We start from the raw sequence: 18,163 nt of genomic DNA, 5'->3' as shown, positions 1-18,163 counted from the left end.
ATCGAGCCACTGCACTCCAGCCCAGGCAACAGAGCGAGACTCTGTCTCAAAAAAAAAAAAAAAAAAAAACAGTCTTGCACGTCTTTTGTTAAATTCTTAAATACTTATGTTATCTTTTGATGCTGTTGTAAGTGGAATTGTTTTTCTGATTTGATTTCAAGATTGTTCATTGCAAGTATATAAACATACAGTTGGTTTTTGTGATTGATCTGTGTGCTGGGGGAAGAACATTGCCAAACAGGTCCATGTATTACTTAATCATTTTATAGTTAGACCTTATGATTTTCTACATGCAAGGTCATTTTATCTGTAAGAAGAGATAGTTTTGCTTCTTCCTTTTCAATCCGGATGCCTTTTATTTTTCTTATCTGATTGTCCTGGCTAGAACATGTATGTTGAATAGAAGTGGCAAAAGCAGACATCCTTTCATGTTCCTGACATATTAATTTATGCTCATATTTTTCAGATACATGCAGTGAAACAAAATGTGTTCCTAGTCTAAAAGGCTTGTATTTAATTTCTGCACTCCTGTTGTTACCAGCCATTTTCCTGTTACTACAATTTTATAACACTTTCACTTTCCTTCAGGTGTTAAATTATACAGATGCTCTTTGACTTACGATGTTACACCCTGATGAATCCATCTTAAGTTAAAAATGTATGTTGAAAATGCATTTCATATACTTAGCCTGCCAAATGCTATAGCTTAGCCTCACCTACCTTAAACTTGCTCGGAACACTTACATTAGCCCACAGTTGGGCAAAATAATCTAATACAAAGCCTATTCCATAATAAGGATGAACATCTCACATAATTAAAGACTAGTCACATGATAAACAGAATGGTTGCATGTGTACTCAAAGCATGGTTTCTGGTGAACATGTATTGTTTTTACCTTACCGTAAAGTCAAAAAATTGTAAGTCTAAACAGGAGTTCAGGCCAGGCACGGTAGCTCATGCCTGTAATCCCAGCACTTTGGGAGGCCAAGGCAGGTGGATCACAAGGTCAGGAGTTCGAGACCAGCCAGACCAACATGGTGAAACCCTGTCTCTACTAAAAATACAAAAATTAGCCAAGCGTGGTGGTACACGCCTGTAATCCTAGCTACTTGGGAGGCCGAGACAGGAGAATAGCTTGAATCTGGGAGGCAGAGGTTGCAGTAAGCTGAGATAGCACTACTGCACTCCAACCTGGGTGACAGAGCAAGACTCCATCTCAAAAAACCAAAAAAACGGGAAGTCATATACCCCTGTGTTTCTCAAAGGCCGGTCTGTGTTCTATCTGCCTGCATCAGGGTCGCAGCAGCGGCCATTAAAAATACAGATTCCTGGGAGCAGGGCAAAGGGGAAAAAATAGATTCCTGGGCTCCACCCCAGACCTACTGAATCTTTAGGCTTAGGACCCAGGAATCTGCATTTCAGCAAGCATTCCCAAGAATCACTGATTGAACCCGGCACCATTTTCCACAAGTGAGACTGCTGTGGTCTAGAGACAACAGAACTTGTTCAGTAACTCACAAGTCATGAGAGGCAGAAGTCAGATAGAGGCCTTCAGCTCCCCACCTCATCCTTTCCAGTTGCAGTGATAAAGAGTGCAGTGGCAAATTGTATTTCATTTCCTTCGCCACCCTCAGCAGCTCACTTTCTTTGTATTTTTCAAAAATTTTCTTTAATTTGATTGAGACATTTTTAGAAAATCCTGACATCTCCTGCCACAGCGAAAGAATTGCCTTAAATCAGTAGGATCTGGGGATAGTCCCTGCACACATGTGACAAGTGACTCATTAACTTGTGAAGTGGCAGATGAATTGTCTTTTAAGCACGTTAGTAATCATTTTTATTATGAAGTATCTTGGCCAGGCACAGTAGCTCTCGCCTGTAATGCCAGAATTTTGGGAGACTGAGGCAAGAGGATCTCTTGAGCCCAGAATTTCGAGACCAGCCTAGACAACATAGCAGGACCCCATCTCTACAAAAAACTTAAAAATTTCCTTGGTGTGGTGACAGATGCCGGTAGTACCAGCTACTTAGGAAGCTGAGATGGGAGGATCACTTGAGCCCAGGAAGTTGAGGCTGCAGTGAGCTGTGATTGCACCACTGCATTCTAGCCCAGGTGATAAAACAAGACCCTGTCTCAAAAGAAAAAAAAGGAAATAATCATAAATACACCAGAAATAGTACTGAAACTCCCAGGTACCCAGCGCTCAGAATTAACAAATGTTTACATTTTTTCATATTCATTTGTGATTTTTTTTTTTTTTTTAAAATAAAACATGGCCAGGCACGGTGGCGCATGCCTGTAATCTTAGCACTTTGGTAGGCTGAGGTGGGTGGATCACCTGAGGTTAGGAGTTCGAGACCAGCCTGGCCAACATGGCGAAACCCTGCCTCTTGTTACAAACAATTTTTACAATTGTTTGTAAAAATACAAACAATTAGCTGGGCGTGGTGGCAGGCTCCTGTAATCCCAGCTACTCACGAGGGAGGCTGAGACAGGAGAATCCTTGAACCCGGGAGGTGGAGATTACAGTGAGCTGAGATCATACCACTTTACTCCAGTCTGGGCAACAGAGTGAGACTCTGTCTCAAAAAAAAAAAAAGAAAAAAGAAAACATTATATGCCGGGTGTGGTGGCTCACGCCTGTAATCCCAACACTTCGGGAGGCTGAGGCAGGTGGATCACTTGAGGTCATGAGTTCAAGACCAGCTGACCAACATGGTGAAACCTCGTCTCTACTAAAAATACAAAAATTAGCTGGGTGTGGTGGCACACGCCTGTAATCCCAGCTACTTGGGAGGCTGAGGCAGGAGAATCACTTGATCTGGGAGGTGGAGGTTGCAGTGAACCGAGATGACGCCACTGCACTCCAGCCTGGACAACAGAGTGAGACTCTGTCTCAAAAAACAAAAAAGAAGAAGAAGAAAGAAAGAAAACACTAGGTACGGTTGAAACCTTCCCGTTGTGGTTCTCCCTAGATGTATTCCTCTTCCTTCTCCTCAGAGGGGGTGCCACTTTCCTAAAATTCATGTGTACCCTTCCCATTCTTATTTTTCTACTTTGAACATATTTACATCTCTCTATTTATTTATTTGAGACAGGGTCTCGCTCTGTTGCCCAGACTGGATGGAGTTCAGTGGTATAACCATAGCTCACTGCAGCCTTGAACTCCTGAGCTCCAGGGATCCTCCTGCCTTGGCCTCCCAAGAAGCTGGGACCAGAGGCATGCACCATGATGCCTGGCTAATTTTTAAATTTTATTTAGAGATGGGGGTCTCCCTGTGTTACCTAGAGTGATCTCAAACTTCTGGGCTTAAGCGATTCTCCTCCCTCGGCCTCCCAAAGTGCTGGGATTACAGGCATAAGGCACCACGCCTGACGATGTCTTTAAATAACATAGTTTTGAATATTTTATAATTGATATCTGTGGTGTCACATTGTATTATCACTTGGCAATTTTCACTCAACTTTATTTTTCCATCCCAATCCTTTTAACATGCAAGATCAGGGTAATTTTTTTAACTGCTGTATTTCATGATGTGAATATACCACAACCTGGCTATTTTTTTTTCTCTCAGTGGACAGTTAGGTTGGTCCCGTTTTTCTGCCACAATTACAAACAATGCTGTAATTAATAGCCTCATGTGAAATAACGTTAGTAGGGATATATCTACAAGCGGCCACAACTGAACCATAAGGTGTACACATTTTCAGCCTAAACAGATATTGCCAAATTGCTTTCCAGAGTGGGGGCATCCACTTAAACCTACTGGCAGTGTATGACAGTTCCCATTTTTCTACCTGAAGTTCCAAACAACTGCATGTGTTTCTGTTAGGTTACCTTGGGCAAAGAACTGTAGTGTACATCATAAGTTCTGAGTGGTAAGTGTACAATAGCATTTTTCTCCAACTCTCAACTTTTCCTTTTTAGAAGGTGATGCTCTTTTACACAGCCTTCATTCTCGCCCTCAAAGACTTACTGATCATATAAGGAATCTCCACGAGGAAGATGCCTTACTGAAGGAGGAAAGCAGCATCTATGATGATATTGTTTTTGTGGATGTCGTCGACACTTATCGTAATGTTCCTGCAAAATTATTGAACTTCTATAGATGGTAGGTTGTAAAAATGTTGGATAGGTAGAACTTGTTTTATTGTTAGTTTCTTTTCTTTTTTTTTTTTTTTTTTTGATAGGGTTCTTACTATGTTTCCTAGGCTGGTCTTGAACTCCTGAGTGCAAGCAAACCTCTTGCCTTAGCCTCCTGAGTAGCTAAGATTACAGGCGCGTGACACTGTGCCTGTCTTATTGTTCTTTTGCTATCGCGACAATTTATCAACTTCAAACCACTGAGATTTCAACAAATAAAAACAAACCTAAGGCCACTGAGCACCTGGGATATGACCTATTGTATCCCAGTTCCTTGTGAAAACTGAGCTTCTAAGATGTTGCCTCTTTATTTTGATAAAGATCCACAATGTGATATTAACCTGTCAAAAACACGGCAAAAATTGGCTGGTGGCTTGTGCCTGCCAGCAGCACCTTTGGGAAGCCAAGGCAGGCAGATCACTTGAGATCTGGAGTCTGAGAGCAGCCTGGCCGCCATGGTAAAACCCTGTTTCTACTAAAAATACAAAAATTAGCCAAGTGTGGTGGTGAGCACCTATAATCCCAGCTACTCAGGAGGCTGAGGCATGAGAATCACTTGCACCCAGAAGGCGGAGGTTGCAGTGAGCCAAGATCACACCACTCCACTCCAGCCTGGGCAGCAGAGTGAGACTGTGTCTCAAAAAAAAAAAAAAAAAAAAAAAAGCAAAAATTGATTCATTTTGAGTCATTTCTACTTGCCTTGGTTGTCTCAAGCCAGCATTAGACAAAAATCAGTGAGTTTGGGAATGGTTCATTTTTAGTTGTATTTATACCCACCTACCCAGATTCCCCAGTTACAGTCACTCACATTTAGGTTACTGATAGTAATTCTCTTCTACTGAATATCCACCTTATACTTCCAGTCTCTACTGCATCCACTTAAAAACTACCTCCCTGATTCTAAAACTCCTATAGAGCTGGCTTACTGAAATTCCACAACTCCCAAAATCTATCGTATTTATAATTTCCCAGACCCTCCAGTGTTTCTTGGAACTTACTTGTAACTCCTACTTTTATAACAATAATAACAGTAACAATATATAATAATAGTAACATATATATATAAAATCTTAACATGTATAGTTATTAGAATTATTAGTTACTCTAGGATCTCAGAATTTTCTGTTGAGTCTCCTGATACTGTCTATCCTGACCCTGGAGTTAAAACTTTCAAACTGTATCTCTGATTAGGCCAAACCTATAAAGGGTATTCTCTTTTTATTTTTTTCACTTTTATTTTTAAAAACCTTCTCCTGTTCCTTGCTGAGGCCCAGGGTCTGTCTGCTTTTCTTCTCTGTTGCCCTAGACAGAGTGGGAAGTTACCAAGAACAGTACTTTACGGACACAGTTCCCTGGTCCTTAGGGGTAGATGGCTTAATTGGTTTATGGAAGGTAATGTTTCTTAGCTGGGGCAAATTATTTATTTATTTATAAATAGAAATAAGGTCTCAAGCAGTCTTCCTGCCTCGGCCTCCCAAAGTGCCGGGATTATAGGCGTGAGCCACCATACCTGGCCAGCTGGGGCAAATTAATATAATTTGGAACTCATCCTGTGGGTAGAGGGCAGAATGAAATGAGGGTTGGAAATCTGGGTGTGTCAAATACTGGTTAAGTTTAGACAGCTGTAATAAGAAAAAGAACCTCCTTTTAATTTGGGGCCACAAATGAGAGTTGCAATTATAGGTGAGGCTGAGGTGAGGAATGGGCATGGAGGTCCCAAGGGTGGGAAATCAGGGCTGTGGGGTTCTAGGACTCTCTTTAGAGCAAGATATTTCCCAGGCGTGGAAGTATCTTAGCCTCACTCTTTGTCTCCACTGCCACTATTCTGACTGCCACCTTCTCTCCCTGGATCGCTGCCGTAACCTTCAACAGGACTCTGATCTGGGACCTGCATCCCCATAGCTGGCATCACCCATCTCCACACTGCAAATGAGTTTCATTATTTCTTCCTGTTTATTTCAGTTATCAGTGACCCAAATATTCTTTATCATGAAAATTTATTTCTAATTAGCAAATATTATGTATGGCTTTTGCTGTTAATTGTAAATAAACTTTAGGAACATGGGTTGATGCTGTTTGGTGTGGACCCATTGTTAAATTCACCATTCTTTGACCTAATGAAATTCTAAATTTATTTTATTGAGATTTCTGACATATGACTGGCCCCCTAGCAAAACTGCGTTTTTAAACAGCTGTACAGGGATTGTCAATGTGAAATGAAGGAGTCAATTTTGTCTTTAGTCAGGATTATATATTTTACGTCTAGATAATGAAGTCACTCTCCTTTGCCTTCCAGGTCATTTATAATGGTTTAATTGCTGGAAGCTGTTTCCAAGGGAAAATATGTTTCAATGTAATAAGTCAGGTTTTTTTAAGCCATAAAATATTTTGAGTGTAATATAAATAGTAGCATCAGATGCATATTGTACAATAGTGTTCTGTGTGAGAGGCCCAGATACAACACCTAATTCATTATGCTGGGCCTTTGTTATTAAGAACACACAGGGTAGGGTTCAGACATTTAATAGATTTGGCAGCAGGACTTGAATGATGCCTAAGAAGCATTTGTTTGAACATATGTTCCATTTAAGCCAGATATTTTCCTTCATCGTGCTCTTCCTTTACCTTTTAAAATCAGCTTAGTACTTCTCTGTGTTATGCCACTTAGTAAAGACCAAGTGATGGCCTTAGTTGATAGCAGCAAAATTTTGTTAGAGAATGTTCTCAACATTTGAGGAATAAGAAATACAATAATGACAGGTACAGTTTTGAATGAAGTGTTAGTGACGCCACTGCACTGGTGTTTCTTTGTTTCTTTGTCTGGTTGCACTGACTTTCATATCCCTTTTGTGTCAACAGGACTATGGAAACAACCAGCTTCAATTTGTTGCTGAAGACAGATGACGACTGTTACATAGACCTCGAAGCTGTATTTAATAGGATTGCCCAAAAGAATCTGGATGGGCCTAATTTTTGGTGGGGAAAGTAAGTTAACCATTCTTAGCCCATTGGCATTCATGTACCTGATCAAATGTAATTAATTAAGCATAAAATATCCTTTTTTTTGAAAATGTGGTTGGGATATACAATTTCTTACTAGACTCCTAGGTTAATATATATTTCATTACTCTAGGTCAGTCATGCTGGCTCACATCTGTCATCCCAGAGTTTTGGGACAGCTGAGGTGGGAGGATCCTTTGAGGCCAAGAGTTCAAAACTAGCCTGGGCAACATTGCAAGACCCTGTCCCTACAAAAAATAAAAAAGGTGATGTGAGCCTGTAGCCCGTAGCTACTTGGGAGGCTGAGGCAGGGGGACTGCTTGAGCCCAGGAGTTGGAGGCTGCAATGAGCTATGATTTTGCAACTGCACTGCAGCCTGGGCAACAGAGGGAGACCCTATCTTAAAAATAATAATAAATTTTATATTACTGTACAATTGGAGGAAAATTTGTTTAAATGAAAAGCCTGAGGCTAATGTAGTAAAGGAGGGAAAACAATATGGCTTTTATTCTTACATCAAAGAAGTAAATGGTATTCACATTAGAAGCTACTGTATATTTTGTTAGAATAAGTTTGTGACGCATCTCTGAAACCATTTTCTGTGCTTCCTCAGGAATACAATAAGGATTAGTGATTTGGTTTTTTGTTTTCATATGTACTAAAACACAGGGTGATCTAGTACTTTTCATTCAGAAACTTTACAAATGCAACTTTGAGAAAATTTAACATACCGATCTTATCTAAAACAACACTGGATAAATGTTAATTCCTTTCCTTAGATTAAAAAAATTTTTTTCTGGCGGGGCACAGTGGCTCACGCCTGTAATCCCAGCACTTTGGGAGGCCGAGGTGGGTGGATCACCTGAAGTCAGGAGTTTAAGACAAGCCTGGCCAACATGGTGAAACCCCGTCTCTACTAAAAATATAAAAAATTAGCTGGTCATGATGGCGCATGCCTGTAATCCCAGCTACTCGGGAGGCTGAGGCAGGAGAATCGCTTGGACCTGGGAGGCAGGGTTGCAGTGAGCCAAGATGGCGCCACTGCCCTCCAGCCTGGGCAACAAGAGCGAAACTCCGTCTCAAAAAAAAAAAGAAATTTTCTTATTTTCTTTCCTCACTTCTACAAGCTTATTCCTTTGTAGTGATGATAAAGGAGTCAAGTTTAATAGTGGCAGGATATGTGTCAGACTAACACAAGAGGCCACATTATTTTTCATCTCAGTTTCAGACTGAATTGGGCAGTTGACCGAACCGGAAAGTGGCAGGAGTTGGAGTACCCCAGCCCCGCTTACCCTGCCTTTGCATGTGGGTCAGGGTATGTGATCTCCAAGGACATCGTCAGCTGGCTGGCAAGCAACTCGGGGAGGTTAAAGACCTATCAGGTAATTAAGAATTTCTTAGCTTGGCATGGTGGCTCTCGCCTATAATCACAGCACTTTGGGAGGCTAAGGCAGGTAGATCACTTGAGCCCAGGAATTCAAGACCAGCCTGGGTGACATAGCAAGACCCCATCTCTATAATAAAAAGTAAAATAAAAAATTAAGGATTTCCCACCTACGTATACACTCATCACACCAAGTTTCATCTCACTCAGCATTCCATCATGAAAAGCAGAACCCACTTACCTCAGGGAAAAGCACATTACTCTCTGTATAGGAATCACCTCTCAAAGGTTAAGGATGCACCCCATATCCCTCAAATCTTGCCTTTAAGTTCTATTCCTAAATCTTTTTTGAGCCTACTTATGTTTTCAGCTAGTATTTACAGGCGTAGTCCCTGGAGGCCGGGCACTGTGGCTCATGCCTGTAATCCTAGCACTTTGGGAGGCTGAGGCAGGCAGATCACTTGAGGTTAGGAGTTCGAAACCAGCCTAACATGGTAAAATCCCATCTCTACTAAAAATACAAAAAATGAGCCGGGTGTGGTGGCACACACCTGTATTCCCAACTACTTGGGAGGCTGAGGCAGGAGAATCATGTGAACCCGGAAGCAGAGGTTGCAGTGAGCTGAGATCGCACCACTGCATGCCAGCCTGGGCGACAGAGGGAGACTCGGTCTCACACACACAAAAAAAGTATAGTCCCTGGAGGAATAGAAAGATTTTAATTCCTAAGGAGGGAGCCCAAAGTGCTTCCTGGAAGCTTAAGGTACACGAGAAGGATGGGTCCTCTACTCGCGGTTTCATCTTATTACCTTGTGGTGGGGTTGCTTCATAGGCACTAACTTTGACTTTGTGTGAATCCATTTTTGCTATTTCATATTAGAATAATAAAGCAAAAAAGTAGAAAGGTGGTTTATGATGGGAGTGGGCATGGTTTTGACTTTACAAATAAAATAGCATTTAAAATTTTTACATTTAAACTTTATGGGCCATGTATAGGGTGAAGATGTAAGCATGGGCATCTGGATGGCAGCCATAGGACCTAAAAGATACCAGGTAAGTCTTTGGGGATGGCCTCAGGCTTCTTAAGAGTTGAGGAGGTGAGATTTCTATATACAGGTTGAGTGTCCTTTATCCAAAATGCCTGGGTTCAGAAGTATTGAGGATTTCAGATTTTTTTGGATTTTAGAATAATTGCATTATACTTACAAGTTTCACATCCCAAATCTGAAAACTGAAATGCTTCAGTGAGCATTTCCTTTGAGTGTCATGTTGGCTCTCAAAAAGTTTTGGGCTTGGCATAGTGGCACACGCCTGTAATCCCAACACTGGGAGGCCAAGGTGGGCATTATCACTTGAGCCCAGGAGTTCAAGACCAGCCTGGGCAACATGGCAAAACGCTCATCTCTACAAAAAGTACAAAAAAATTAGCTGGGCATGGCAGCGCCTGCCTGTGGTCCCAGCTACTGAGGAGGCTAAGGTAGGAGGATCAACTTGAGCATGGGAGGTCAAGGGTGCAGTGAGCTGTGAATGCACCACTGCACTCCCACCTGAGAATAGAGTGAGAGAGACTCTGTCTCAAAAAAAAAAAAGAAAGAAAGAAAAAGTTTTGGATTTTGGAGCATTTTAGATTTCAAATTTTCAGATTTGGAATGCTCAGCCTGTAATGTATATCACACCATGGGCAGAAAGAATGAGGATCTTCTACCATAATAGCTACGCTGTTGCTTTAATTCACAATAATCCAGCTAGGTTATTTCTCATACAGTATTTTTCTGAGTTTAAAGCAAAAGGTTATAAATGAAAGTTCCCCTACCTACAAAAAATTCAGTTTCCATAGATTTGATCAGAAATTATTTTCAGCTTTAAAACTTTAAATTATTTTCAGCTTTAAAACAACAGAAGGCTGGGCGTGGTGGCTCACACCTGTAATCCCAGCACTTTGGGAGGCTGAGGTGGGCGGATCACGAGGTCAGGAGATGGAGACCATCCTGGCTAACACGGTGAAACCCCATCTCTACTAAAAATACAAAAAAAATTAGCTAGGTGTAGTGTAGTGGCAGGCGCCAGGTGTAGTAGGCCCAGCTACTCGGGAGGCTGAAGCAGGAGAATGGCATGAACCCGGGAGGCGGAGCTTGCAGTGAGCCGAGATCATGCCACTGCACTCCAGCCTGGGCGACAGAGCGAGACTCCGTCTCAAAAAAAACAAAAAATAATGACAGAATCCACTGATTTGAGTGTGGCAGTCTAAGGATCCTTCAACCCTTCTGACCGATACAAAGGAGACACTGCATGAAATATAAGACATCATTTAAAACACACTATTGCTGAACCAGAAAACAAAAATGAATCTGCAGAGACCAAAATGGAAACTAGAGACCTGGGAAGAAACCAAGCACAAAGCTGACTTTCGCTTTAGAGATTTCTGTTGAGTTCTGGATTCTTGCAGCTTCCACTTTGGCCATGGAAGGTGCAGGGGACAGAAGGCACATGCAGTGTCTGTCAGTTAGAAGTCCAGCATAGAGCTGGGCCCCAGAGCAGCTCTCAGAAGTCAGCCCACATCTCTGTAGTCCACTTTGATAGTCCGATTCCTTTGTTGTACTTTCAGTCTCATCTTTGAATAGAATTATTTTTGTATCTGATAACTCTGGGATCTGTAGTCTTTGCTGGGTCTGATTCTGCAGTTTCCTGTTTCTACAGACTGTTGTTCATGGGACTTGTTTTCTGATGTGTTGAAGAGTTGTTTTTGTTTGTTTTTGTTTTTTGTTTTTGTGACCGTGTTGTCTTTGGAAACTGAGTCCTTATTTAAAATGCATTCCTACAGAGAGGATTTACATTTTTTTCTACCATGCACTAGGAAAACTACCATCTATGAATACTTCAGATTTTTGACTTGGAACTGTTGGGCTTACACAGACTGACTACCAGCCCCAGACCTACCTAAGTGCAAGCTGTGGGTAGGCGCTCAGGGGAGAGAGACTCCTTTCCATCCCACTGAGGGGCGAGACTGAGACAGACAAGCCGAGTTTGTTTTCTTATATACCCCCTGAGGCTGTGGCCCCTCAGAGATCCTAGCTCTGTGTCAGTCTCCCATTATTCTCCTGTCCCTGGGCTTGGCCTTTCATAACCCAAGGATCAGCAGCCGCCTTCAGGGCACATGCTGACTCAGCACTTTCTCCTACCCGTTTCTTCTTCATGGAGTTCTGCCATGCTTTATAAAGGTGTTTCATTTTGCCCAACATTTTTGTGTTGTCAAAACATTGAGTTTCTCTCTGTGTTCTGCTATATTGCTGAAAACAGAAGCCAATTCATGTAGCTAGGAAATAGTCTAGTGGTTAAGAACTTGAGCTTAGGAGTCTTTAATCCCTCCTCTTCATTTACCAGCCCTGTGACCTTGAACAAGTTACTTAACTCTTAGTTTGTTCCTCAGTTGTAAGAGGGAAATAGCTCCTACCTCACAGCGTTACTGTGAGAATTGAGTGAAATATTTACAAAGTGCTTGGGTAGAGTCCCCACAATATTGTAAGCATTCCATCAGAATAATAGCTGTTATTAATACTGCCATAGACACACCTTTAATAGCAAACACGAAACTCACTTGTGGTTTCTAAAATCATTCATTACAGAATTGCATTTGTTGACTAACTCTTCATCCACACATTGCCTTGTTTCTGTATTCCATAGCCACAGGACTGTGGGACCTGGTGTTTTCCCCAATCAGGAGGTGCCACCCCCAAACCTCACCAGTTGGTCCACACATGGAGTTATCCTTGAAGTAATTTCAGCATCATTCGAATAGATAAAAACTGTCTACGTGCAGACTTTCTGACGCTCTTAAAACAGTTTCACCACTCTCAGATCGGCTTTGGTTGTTTTTCAACAGGACAGCCTGTGGCTGTGTGAGAAGACCTGTGAGACAGGAATGCTGTCTTCTCCTCAGTATTCTCCATGGGAACTGACAGAACTGTGGAAACTGAAGGAACGGTGCGGTGATCCTTGTCGGTGTGAAGCAAGATAACAGGGACTTGAATTAGCAGCATCTAAAATCAGGGCAGGCAAACGATAATCTGAGTGCAAGTCTGAGGTGTCCCAGGGTTTAGCAGTAGACTATATGATCTTTCAAGAGAGTTCCAGACCGGCACTTTCACCCAGAACCAATGCGGTGTTTCTTAATGTTTGCACAAATTTTCTTAAAAATCAACTGGTACTGTAGCATAAGAAAAGTTTATATATTGGAAGATTATCAGAAAAATACCAAGTTATTTTATAAAAAAAAAAATTTCTAAATCCTGATGCATTGTGGCTAATTAGTAATCACCATTACCTGTAATTTTTGGTTAAAACTTGGCCCAGTTCAGAATCTGCAGTAGTAACTGAGAGTTTGAATTTCAACCTGGATTGCAGGATAGCTCTGTAGAGTTTAATGAGGATAATTATCAGACAAAAAGAACTCACAGGAATGCTGTGTCATCATGTGATCACATATTTGAGCAGTGGTCACTTATACCAAAGTTTGGGGTTTCTGGAAATAACGTCAGATTTTGTGGATCTCTGAAGTGGGCAACTTGAACTTGAAGAGGAACCAGTATGATTCTCAGTTCTGAACCTTGGTTTTAAAGAAGTCCATTTATACGGTAGACTAATATCCAAGTTTTCTTTCTGCCATCTAACCTAAATCCTGAAGGTCACAGCTTCGTACTCATAGTTTTTAAACGCTAAATTTTTGTGAGTATGAATAAAAGCAAATACCTCTCAGGGTTTTAGTGGCATCGGGAAGGATATTTCTAAATTGTTGACAGTTTGAAAGAATTAGTTTTGCTTTCCTCCTATCATTGCCTAAAGTTTACCTAATATGAGTACATTTCAATCAGAGCTGGTTATCTTCTACGCAAGAAGATACACTCAGCTTAGGTATAATTGTAGGGAAAAGCATGTGATTAATTTAAGTACTCTTAGAAAATAGTGCAACTGAGAAGACAGATAATAGCATATTGTTATACACAGTAGAGGATGTGTCTCCCCAAGTTTAAGGGACATTTCCCAAAATGACCAGCCAAATCGTTTTAGTAACCCTTTAAAATAGTAGTATCAATAGAGAATTCCATTAAAACTAGTCTTATGACAGACATTAACTGTGTTCAGATTTTATTAGGCTAGCTAGTTTCTATTTAATATTTAAATCTTATCATGAAATGCAGTGATGAACTGTAAAAATAAATATGAAATACGATCAGAAAATTGTTAGTAGGTTCAAAGCCTTTATTACTGCTATTATGTATAAGCCTAGAAATGGTCGCTTCCCAACAAAAACTACATCAGTGGTGAAAATACATCCCTTGTTATCCTTAGGGCAAGTTGTAAACCCCTTTGTTTTTGATAGAATTGTTCCAGTGGATCATTTATTTCCGATGAACCCCAGACATGATAAGCAGTGTAGTCTCTAAATTTTATTAGTTGGTTGTTACCATCGCACTAATAGACAATCTTCATTTTCCACAGAATAAAAACGTAATGACTGTAGGTCATTTTCCAGCTTGATTTCTATGCCCGGCTCCTAAAATTAGAAGGAAGGTAGGGAAGGATGTGATTAAGACAGATCTGATAAAGCATGTTACACATACTCTATCCCACCCCATCCCCAGGCAGTAGCTTACCCTTAAAATCAAACAGATCTATGGTCTCCATTTAGAATCAAACTGTTGCTATCTACAGACAGTTTAATGTCATCATGAGGACCAAGCTTGACTTTTGTTTTTTCCTGGGCAACTTACTTTGGGACTTTCATAGGACAACAGAAGGTCTGACACAGGAACTTTGAGAAGACGTGACAGCCATCCCTTCACCTTTTGAATTGTCATGGAGCCTATCAAAAGACAAGAAAAGTCCATTCGTTCTCTCAAATGACACTTACTTGTAAAACTAGCTCATGTGATGAGACCACAGTATCATTGCAATGATAGCTGTATCTGTCTTTTTTTTTTTTTTTTTTTTGGAGACCGTCTCGCTCTGTTGCCCAGGCTGGAGTGCAATGGTGCAATCTCGGCTCACTGCAACCTCCACTTCCCGGGTTCAAATGATATCTCCTGCCTCAGCCTCCCAAGTAGCTGGTGCCCGTCACCACACCCAGCTAACTTTGGTATTTTTAGTAGAGACGGGGTTTCACCATGTTGGCCAGGCTGGTCTCAAACTCCTGACCTCGTGATCCGCCCTGGCCTCCCAAAGTGCTGGGATTACAGGCGTGAGCCCAGGGCCTGGCCGTATCTGTCATTTTACCCAAGTCACTTTACCCAAGTAAGTAATTAGGGGAAAGCCTGAGTCTTTGTACCATCTGTTCATTTGGGGAACTGTGGGAAACGGAGCCAACGGACCTAAGTGCCCTTTGACAGTGAGTTTCATACCATTTCAGTAGTGTGTTTCTTTCTTAATCTGAATGAACCAGAATGATACTGTCAGCACAGAATAAAAATGGGAGTGAGTCATTAACGTTTTCTTTTTAAACCTTTGTGATGACTTCCTTATGAATTACTGAACAAACACTGGAATGGGACTCAGGTATCCTGAGGACATCTCTCAACTCTGGCCTTAGTTCCTCCTCTAAAATGAGGGTGTCGACTAAATGATCTACAAGGTCCGTTCCAGCGCCGCCATTCTGTAATTATGTCATGTGTAACTGTGTTAAACATACACAGGTGACTGCCAGGCATGGGAATGTAACTTCCGAGTCAATGCTTTGGCTTGTTCAGAATACACTATGAACTTCTTTCCAAAGATGGGTTGTGGTAAATAGTGGATATTTTGATTATGAGAAACAGAGTTTCCTTGAAGCTTTAGCTGGAGATACAGCAATAGTGTGGTGTTCTACAAATATCACAGTGTATTCAAACATATTTTTCTATCAAAAATCATTTTTGTAAAAGCTGTGTGTTTTTATGCAACTTGTGATAATAAATGTTATCTTTATTTTAGAATAAAAACTGGCCTTTTTGTATGTATTGAATACAGTTAATAGAATGTATAATTTTAATTAACAAAATTTGCTCTTTCATGTGTGAATATGTGATAGTCTAGTCCTTTCAAAAGATTTAGATGGACTGGCTTTCATTGTTGGAGCCTGCTTAGAGAAGGGGTTAACTGCTGCACACCAGTGGGAAATGACATCCTCCTAACACATGACAGAAACAGAAAGTTTGGTCATAAAACAATTCTAATAAGAAATCCGCCTGGCCTGCTCACACCTGTAACCCCAGCACTTTGGGAGGCAGAGGGATCAGAGCCCAGGAATTCGAGACCAGCCTGGGCAACATGAGGACACCCCATCTCTACAAAAAATAAAAAATTAGCCAAGCATAACAATGTACACCTCTAGTCCCAGCTACTTGGGAGGATCACTGGAGCCCAGGAGGTCAAGGCTACAGTGAGCCATGATCGCGCCACTGTACTCCATCCAGCCTGGGTAACAAAGTGAGCCCTGTCTCAAAAAAAATCTGCCTACTCATAACGGTTCTATAGAAGAAAATAGCAATTTGTATGTAATAAATAGCATTACCATTCTTAATATACTAACATGACTGTCTTAGCATTCAGAAAATATGGAAATAGCTAATTATTTCTTTTTACTGCCTATGACCAATGTTAAAAATTTGAGAAGTTTACCTCTAGGCCTTTTTTTCTATGTTCATATAAGGATGTATAGGTTTTAAGCCAGGCGCAGTGGCTCACGCCTGTAATCCCAACACTTTGGGAGGCTGAGGTGGGCAGATCACCTGAGGTCAGGAGTTTGAGACCAGCCTGGCCAACATGGAGAAACCCTGTCTCTACTAAAAATACAAAAATTAGCCGGGCGTGGTGGCGGGTGCCTGTTAACCCAGCTACTTGGGAAGCTGAGGCAGGGAGCGTTGCTTGAACCCGGAAGGCAGAGTTTGCAGTGAGCCAAGATCATGCCACTGCACTCTAGCTTGGGTGACAGAATGAGACTCCGTCTCCAAAAAAAAAAAAAAAAAAAAGGATGTATAGGTTTTATAATATATTAACCTACTACATTTGTATTTCTTTATGACATGATGGTACAGCTTTTCATGCCAATTCCATGCCATGTCCTCTAGACATACACTGCCCAATATGCAGCCACATGTGGTACTGAGCACCTGGAATGCAGCGAGTATGACTGAAGAACTGAATTTTATTTTAATGAATTTAAATAGCCACATGTGGTTATTGCAGTCACAGTGGACAGCGCAGCTCTAGACCTGCTTCATTCTCCTCAGTGACACATGTGCCTTGTGTGCTGTGTGGTTCTACCAGAGCTTATTCACCATTCCCCCACTGGCAAGTATTTAGATTCTTCTTATCTTCACCATCACAAATGCTGCAAGACACAATGCTTGGTCAGAGCATACGTGTATTTTTAACTTTGTACAGTAATTCCCACATGACTTTACAAAAAGGGTATACTGCTTTTTCATGCCAGCATTATTTTAATTTTGCTAATCTAATGGATTAAAAAAATGGTATTGCTTTTTTTTTTTTCTCATTTTAGACAGGGTCTCACTCTGTCACCCAGGCCAGATTGCAGTGGCTCAATCACAGCTCACTGTGGCCTCAACTTCCCGGGCTCAAGCCATCCTCCCACCTCAGCTGCCCAAGTAGCTGGGACTACAGGCTTGCACCACCACACCCAGCTAATTTTTGTATTTATTTATTTTTGTAGAGATGGGGTTTCACCATGTTGCTCAGGTTGGTCTCGAACTCCTGGGCTCAAGCAATTTGCCCACCTTGGCCTCCCAAAGTGCCAGGATTACAGGTGTGAGCCACCATGCCTGGCTATTACTTTTCTTTTTAGAAGACGTTTACCTATGGTAGTGGTTAAATATTCGCAGCATGTGGCATAAGAATTAGTATTAAGAACCTTTGTATGAATGAGTGAGTGAGTGCACATTTGAGGAACAGAAAAGCAAATTAAAAAGGGGGAAAAAAGAACCCTCACAATCTGCTGGCTTACTGCTGAGTTTATAGAATACAGGACTCAGACTCTGAATAGTTGAAAATAGTAATTCTTACATATAATTTCTATGGATAGTCGAATCTCTGCAGCTGTACCCGAAGATTAATAAAAACAGCATGAATGCAGTGGGTGTTCCCAAAATGGCTAACTGAATCTCATAAGACCTGGGATACCAGTCAGGTGTACAGTGGGGAAGTAGAGAAGGGTAAGGTGGCACTGTCACCCCCAGCCAAGGGCTGCATTCAGGCATATGCCCAGATGACAGGACTTGACAGGTCTACCTCAGTGCCTTCCAGAGGAAGACTGCAGAGGAAAGCTTAACGAAGCAGGTCTGATGACAATATTCTTGAGCAAATACTCCATAGTGGTGACATTCCCATTAATTGATTTGACGTATCTGCAAAGGCAAAAGGAAACACGCAAAGACATCGAAGGCCAAAAACACAGAAAGTCCTGGCCCTCCAGGCACGGTGGCTCACACCTATAATCCCAGCACTTTGGGAGGTGATGATAGGAGAACAGCTTGAGCTCAGGAGTTTGAGGCCAGCCTTAACAACATCGCGAGGCTTCATCTCTACTAAAAATCAAAAAAATAGCAGGGTGTGGTGGTTCGTGCCTATAGTCCCAGCTACTCA

At 41.5% G+C, this 18,163-nt stretch overlaps 2 protein-coding genes across 4 annotated transcripts in view; one reads left to right on the top strand and one right to left on the bottom strand.

The window, feature by feature from the left end:
• Positions 1–15,501, top strand: part of B3GALNT2 (beta-1,3-N-acetylgalactosaminyltransferase 2) — a 62,970-nt gene extending 47,469 nt beyond the window's left edge. The window contains exons 8-12 of the mRNA XM_025361494.1: positions 3,931–4,114; positions 7,006–7,131; positions 8,369–8,528; positions 9,527–9,583; positions 12,411–15,501. Coding sequence (XP_025217279.1) covers positions 3,931–4,114; positions 7,006–7,131; positions 8,369–8,528; positions 9,527–9,583; positions 12,411–12,545 — 662 coding nt within the window. The 3' untranslated portion in view covers positions 12,546–15,501. The remainder of the gene's footprint in view (positions 1–3,930; positions 4,115–7,005; positions 7,132–8,368; positions 8,529–9,526; positions 9,584–12,410) is intronic.
• TBCE (tubulin folding cofactor E) overlaps positions 13,769–18,163 on the bottom strand; it is an 81,485-nt gene continuing 77,090 nt past the window's right edge. For all 3 annotated transcript variants that reach the window (XM_025361480.1, XM_025361462.1, XM_025361469.1), the window contains 2 exons: positions 14,299–14,390; positions 13,769–14,081 (listed from right to left, as the gene is read on the bottom strand). In XM_025361480.1, the coding sequence (XP_025217265.1) occupies positions 13,989–14,081; positions 14,299–14,390 (185 nt within the window). In that variant the 3' untranslated portion in view covers positions 13,769–13,988. The remainder of the gene's footprint in view (positions 14,082–14,298; positions 14,391–18,163) is intronic.

The sequence above is a fragment of the Theropithecus gelada genome, chromosome 1 (genome assembly GCF_003255815.1).
Source record: "Theropithecus gelada isolate Dixy chromosome 1, Tgel_1.0, whole genome shotgun sequence".
Lineage (NCBI taxonomy): Eukaryota > Metazoa > Chordata > Mammalia > Primates > Cercopithecidae > Theropithecus > Theropithecus gelada.
Note: the sequence above shows the minus strand (reverse complement) of the source record. Positions and strands in the feature narration are given on the sequence as shown.